Below are 6,226 nucleotides of genomic sequence, written 5' to 3' on the forward strand. Positions count from 1 at the left end.
TTATGTTTGAAGCCTGAAATGTGGCAAAAGGATGCAAAGTTCAAGGGGGCCGAATACTTTCGCAAGGCACTGTACATCCTGTTTGCAATAAGGCACTAAAGTGAAACTACAAAAAATGTGGGAAAGAAATTACATTTTTGTCATGAACGTACAAAACGTTCTGTTTAGGGAAAATCCAGCACAATACATTACTGAGTACCACTCTTCATATTTTCAAGTATGGTGGTGGCTGCATCATGTTATGGGTATGTTTGTCATTGGCAAGACTAGGGATTTTTTTAGGATAGAAAGAAAAAGAATAGAGCTAAGCACATGACACATGACAAACCTGGTTCAGTCTGCTTTCCAACAGACACATTTTCTTATCTTTTAACTCCACATTGTTGGGAAAGGGCTCGTAAATAAGCATTTCACGGTAAAGTCTACACCTGTTGTATTTGGGGCATATGAAAAACAATTTTTATTAGATGTTTTATATTTACATCCACAATTATAAGTTACATTTATTTTGACATGTCAAAAATATGCAGAATTATTAGAACTTCAAGGATCGGCACATTCCTTTATAGTCTTGCAGTGTCAGCATTTAGATCATTGTCCATCTTTGGCGAGCCTCCAAAATGTGCCAATAGCAAGAGTCAGATGACGCTCAGAGCGAAACTGTTGAATCACTTGCATCAATGGATCAAAGTTCAACTCTTGAGAGATGCACGGTTGTGTACAACTATCCCTTTGAAAGAACAAGATGCTCAGTTGAATGATTAACTCCCCAAACTACGTATTTTCTTAGGATTAATGATTCACTGAGGATTGTCAGAGTTTTCCAAGAGCTGAACATAAGGTATTATAAGTTCATGCAAATAACTTTGAGGACGGACCACCTTTGGTCATCCCTTCCCCCAAAACATTCCCAAAGTATAAAAAGACAGACTTCTCCTAACTGGATACAATTCAAGAACAGCCCATCAGGGAACAACAAGCATCAAAACCTCATCATCAAGACTAAGCTGATGAGGCTAATCTAACTCCTTCTTTATAACAAAGAAGAAAAGGTACTGCGATATTATACAGAATATTTTTTGTAGGATTTCATTATCCTGTTTCCATGCATTTCATTTGTGAAGAGACGTGGTGCAAGATGTTGTCATCTTGTTTTGCTACAAAATAGTTATATTAGTTTTAGAATAATATTTTATTAAAATGCAAACATATGTAAAATAAATCATCCACTTATAAAATGTTATATATCTGTTTATTAATATTATGCAGTCTCTATTCAGGACCATGGGTTCATAATCTACATTGTTCTCTGAATACATATGAGGAAATTAAGAATCATACTTCATTGTAACATTATGGAATTGTAATCCTACCATTGAACAGATAAAAATGAATCTTGGACAATATGTTTTCCTGACAAACATTCAATACCAGTCTTTTTGTGGTGTGTGGCTTATTTGGCAACTGTACACCAACCTGAAAGTTCAAACTGCCCATTTTTTTCAACATATCCCTTCTCCATCCTTCCCTCTCTCCTCTAGTTCTCCAGTGACATCCACTTCCAGCCAACAGAACCAACCATGCCTCCTCAGCTGCAGTCCCAGAACAAGGCAGGCGTCCGGGTTGTCCAGGGGGACCTGGGTGCACTGAGCCCGGCCGTCAAGGAGTTTGTAGAGACTAACATCAACCTGTGTCAGCCCGAATCACTGCACATCTGTGACGGCTCTGAAGAGGAGAACCACACCATCCTGGCCAAACTGGAGGAGCAGGGCATGATCAAGAAGCTGACCAAATATGAGAACTGGTAGGTCACCTCACCATTCAGTTTCAGTGAATAGATGTCATGTTGAGTTGGGGACCCTGAGATAATTGAATGTTTCTGATAACTGTGGTTGTGTAGTGTGCTGGTCTGAGCATGATGAAGAGGCAGACAAAGTTTAAGACCTGTTATAATATTTAATAGATGTTGCAAATGTTGCTCTAGTATTATAATGGCATTGACCACATATATACAAGGATATATATGACATGATTTGATATTTTTTCTAATAACTTATGGGCTGACCACTCCACATACAGTTATAGCTACAGCCTCCATTTCAAACTTGGAAAAACAATGTGACAATGGTGAGAGGTGGCGGTGGCCATATTTCGAGTCTTGATCCAATGGTCTGTTTCTTTTCTTCTCTCCTTCAGCTGGCTGTCCCGGACAGACCCCAGAGACGTGGCCCGCGTGGAGAGCAAGACGGTCATCGTGACCCAGGAGCAGAGGGACACGGTTCCGTCTCCACGAGTAGGTGGCATCAGCCAGCTTGGGCGCTGGATGTCTCAGGAGGAGTTGGACAAGGCTATGGACCTGCGCTTCCCAGGCTGCATGAAAGGTACAGTCTAAAATCAACTGGGATGTTTTGCTGTATTACTGGTACATTGACACAAAACAATGTTAAGACTGAGAGTAGCATTATCTTCTCTTGTATTTACATGTTAATGATGATTACTGATTATATTATTGGGAGCATATTTATATGATGACTATCTTTATTTATTTTTACACAATGCTTTACCAGAAGGACATACACTAGCTGCACCATCACCATGAGTCCTAAAATCACTTCTGTTCACTCCTCCTTATTTTAGGTTGTACTATGTACGTGATCCCCTACAGCATGGGGCCTGTGGGCTCCCCCCTGTCTAAGATCGGAGTGGAGCTGACTGACTCACCTTATGTGGTGGCCAGTATGAGGGTGATGACCCGCATGGGCAAGGCTGTGCTGACCGCACTGGGAAACAGAGACTTTGTGCGTTGCCTTCACTCTGTGGGCTGCCCCCTGCCACTCAAAAGTAAGTCAGGCACAAGGGTATGCTTTCAACATGCATGGAAAACTCTGAAAACGAAGAAACAAATGACATTATTTTTCTGTTCAATACCGGTTATATTTAGATGTAAAATGAATGTAAGAATAAATGACTACAATACTACCATTATCCATTCAAATCTAAGATCACGCTCTCTCTCTCTCAGAGCCCCTGGTCAATAACTGGCCATGCAACCCTGAGCTCACCCTGATCGCCCACATTCCTGACCGTAGAACAATTGTGTCCTTTGGCAGTGGCTACGGAGGGAACTCCCTGTTGGGAAAGAAATGCTTTGCACTCCGCATTGCCTCCCGCATCGCCATGGAGGAGGGCTGGCTGGCCGAACACATGCTGGTAAGGGCATAGTAACAATAAACATAACCCAATAAGTGCATAGTGTACCGTGAGAACAGCTGAGGTGCACAAGTACAGTATGGTTCCACTTGATTGTTTTAATTCCACATTGCAAAAAATCTATAATTTGTCAGTTACTTCTGGAATGGAAATGTAAAATGCACTATTCTTTGTTGTTGTTCAGATCCTGGGCATTACTAACCCTGCTGGTCAAAAGAAGTATATTGCATCTGCGTTCCCCAGTGCCTGTGGCAAAACCAACCTGGCCATGCTCAGTCCCACACTCCCCGGCTGGAAGGTGGAGTGTGTTGGGGACGACATCGCCTGGATGAAGTTCGATGACGAAGGCAACCTGAGAGCCATTAACCCAGAGAACGGCTTCTTTGGTGTGGCACCAGGAACCTCAGCAAAGACCAACCCCAACGCCATGGAAACCATTTGCAAGAACACCGTCTTCACCAATGTGGCCGAGACCAGCGATGGTGGTGTCTACTGGGAGGGCATGGACCAGGAACTCCCTGAGGGAGTCACGGTGACCTCCTGGAAGAACAAACCCTGGACATCCCAGGATGGTAAGTCTCCGCAAAGCTGGTCATCACAAGGCTGGCTGTTCCCCTCAAGGCTGGTTCTTCATTTAACATACTGATGTACTGATATATACTGATATACTGATGTTTTCTCCGCTCTTGTTTTGTCTTCCCATAGGAGAGCCCTGCGCACATCCCAACTCCCGCTTCTGCACTCCAGCTAGTCAGTGTCCCATCATTGACCCCCAGTGGGAGTCCCCTGAGGGTGTCCCAATTGAAGCAATCATCTTTGGGGGACGTAGACCTGAAGGTGTCCCCCTGGTTTACGAGGCCTTTAGCTGGCAACACGGCGTGTTTGTCGGAGCTTCCATGAGATCAGAAGCCACAGCTGCCGCAGAGCACCAAGGTAAGTCAAACTCCCAAGTGTAACCTGCTGCATTGATGACTAAAGCAACTTTTAGAAACTTATGTCATGACGACAGCGGAAATGACATGGAGCTGAATTGAATAATGATATTTACCAAACTTTTTTTTTTTAATTTTTTTATTTTTATTTAACCAGGCAAGTCAGTTAAGAACAAATTCTTATTTTCAATGACGGCCTGGGAACAGTGGGTTAACTGCCTGTTCAGGGGCAGAACGACAGATTTGTACCTTGTCAGCTCGGGGGTTTGAACTCACAACCTTCCGGTTACTAGTCCAACGCTCTAACCACTAGGCTACCCTGCCGCCCCCTTCTTCTTCCAATCCGCTAGGCAAGTTGATCATGAATGACCCCTTTGCCATGCGGCCCTTCTTCGGCTACAACTTTGGCCGTTACCTGTCCCACTGGCTGAGCATGGCCGGGCGGCCCAACGCCAAGCTGCCGAAGATCTTTCACGTCAACTGGTTCCGCAAGAGCCAGTCCGGCAGCTTCCTGTGGCCTGGCTTCGGGGACAACATCCGCGTGCTGGAGTGGATGTTCCGCAGGTTGGATGGAGAAGCCGGAGCCATGCCCTCCGCCGTAGGCTACCTGCCCTGCAAGGGCTCCCTGAACCTGGAGGGCCTGGGGGAGAACCAGGTGAACCTGGAGGAGCTGTTTAGTCTGTCTAAGGACTTCTGGCAAAAGGAGGTGGAGGATATCAGGGCCTACTTTGACATCCAGGTTAATGATGATCTTCCCAATGAGGTGGCCAAGCAGCTAGAGTGTCTTGAGCACAGGGTGAGGCAGATGTAGGGAGAGATAGAGACAGAGAGCGATAAAGAGAAATGTGGCACTTCTGAGCCCAAAAGCCCTTAGACCTCCACAGACTAGAGAATAGAAATCATTCTAGAATATTTAACTGAGCTAGTTAGCTATTTTCAAAAGACACTTTAGAAACCTGCTGTGTAGAGAACTTAAATTTTCCTCAAAGTTGTTTTCTAATTCTCTTGTAAAACAGAAATCCTCCACTGTTACATTAGCATATTTACCTAGTTAAAATAGAGGTGAATTACACTCGAATAAGATTAGCGATGAATTTAAGAATATCTGGGAACAGTCTTTGTAGTCCCAATTGATCAGTTGCTCATCTCTGTTTTCAAAGCATATGATGCAATCCAAACAACTGATGTCTGTGTTATTTAACAATAACTTATTAACGCACAATAGCCAAAGCCACATGTTTATATGGTAATTCCATGTTGGTACAGCGGGTTAGAGGTGAACATTGCTGTACCATGGACCCAACCACCTACATGTATTTCACCCCTACACATCTCAAATGTGTGTAGGTCTTCACTGTTTCTGTTTTGTTATGTCCTAATTTATTTTTGTACTCTATCGTATTGCCTTGTTGTTTCTTTGTTGTAATCTGAAATCTCAAAAGGAAGACAACAATAAACGTTATTTAAACTTTAAATTCACTTATGATTCTTCTGGTTTTTACATGTGGGATTTCTTATAATAGAAGTGGTTGAAGTATGACTGTCTTGCCTGATTTATACGGTGGGATTATATGCATGGTAATGATAACTACAAGCGCATGTACTGGAACAAAACCCCACTGTACCTCACACACAAATCCCAAAACAATTAACCATGACCCAAAATCTAATTCTCCTGCCACAAGATAGTAAATTAGAAGTTGATACTGGGTGCATGCTGGGTGGACAACTGAGCAAGAGGTACATTAGAGTGACTAGTTTGAGAAAGAGACGCCTCCTCAATGGCGTCTCTTAGACGGCCAGCATCCCGGAGAAGCCTCTTCACTATTGACATTGAGACCGGTGTTTTCCAGGTACTATTTAATGAAGCTGCCAGTTGAGGTCTTGTGAGGCGTCTGTTTCTCAAACTAGACACTCTAATGTACTCTGTATGTAGATATTGCATTAAAGAAATCTGTCGTTTCCAGCTACAATAGTCATTTACAATGTTAACAATGTCTACACTGTATTTCTGATCAATCTGATGATATTTTAATGGACAAAAAAATGCTTTTCTTTCTAAAACAAGGACATTTCTAAGTGAC

General features: G+C 43.1%; 1 protein-coding gene and 1 long non-coding RNA gene across 2 annotated transcripts; one reads left to right on the forward strand and one right to left on the reverse strand.

Annotated features, from left to right (window-relative positions):
- The first annotated feature begins 868 nt into the window (after positions 1 to 868).
- Positions 869 to 5,617, forward strand: pck1 (phosphoenolpyruvate carboxykinase 1 (soluble)). The gene is made up of 8 exons (XM_021568440.3): positions 869 to 1,052; positions 1,542 to 1,804; positions 2,197 to 2,381; positions 2,638 to 2,841; positions 3,023 to 3,210; positions 3,395 to 3,782; positions 3,916 to 4,143; positions 4,493 to 5,617. The coding sequence occupies exons 2-8, from the start codon at positions 1,581 to 1,583 to the stop codon at positions 4,951 to 4,953; spliced, it is 1,878 nt and encodes a 625-aa protein (XP_021424115.3). The 5' UTR covers positions 869 to 1,052; positions 1,542 to 1,580; the 3' UTR covers positions 4,954 to 5,617.
- Positions 1,937 to 2,885, reverse strand: LOC149975867 (uncharacterized). Its single transcript, XR_016487818.1, has 2 exons — positions 2,722 to 2,885; positions 1,937 to 2,370 (listed from the first exon to the last, which is right to left on the reverse strand). It is a non-coding gene; the product is annotated as an uncharacterized LOC149975867 (long non-coding RNA).
- Positions 5,618 to 6,226: the final 609 nt, after the last annotated feature.

The sequence above is a fragment of the Oncorhynchus mykiss genome, chromosome 17 (assembly GCF_057628025.1).
Source record: "Oncorhynchus mykiss isolate SJ-2025 chromosome 17, ASM5762802v1, whole genome shotgun sequence".
NCBI lineage: Eukaryota > Metazoa > Chordata > Actinopteri > Salmoniformes > Salmonidae > Oncorhynchus > Oncorhynchus mykiss.

Excerpts from the sequence above, each read along its gene's own strand:
- pck1 (XM_021568440.3), top strand. The coding sequence starts at position 1,581 with ATGCCTCCTCAGCTGCAGTCCCAGAACAAGGCAGGCGTCCGGGTTGTC. Across the intron at positions 1,805-2,196 it reads CTGACCAAATATGAGAACTG|CTGGCTGTCCCGGACAGACC; the intron begins GTAGGTCACCTC and ends TCTCTCCTTCAG. Across the intron at positions 3,211-3,394 it reads GGCTGGCCGAACACATGCTG|ATCCTGGGCATTACTAACCC; the intron begins GTAAGGGCATAG and ends GTTGTTGTTCAG.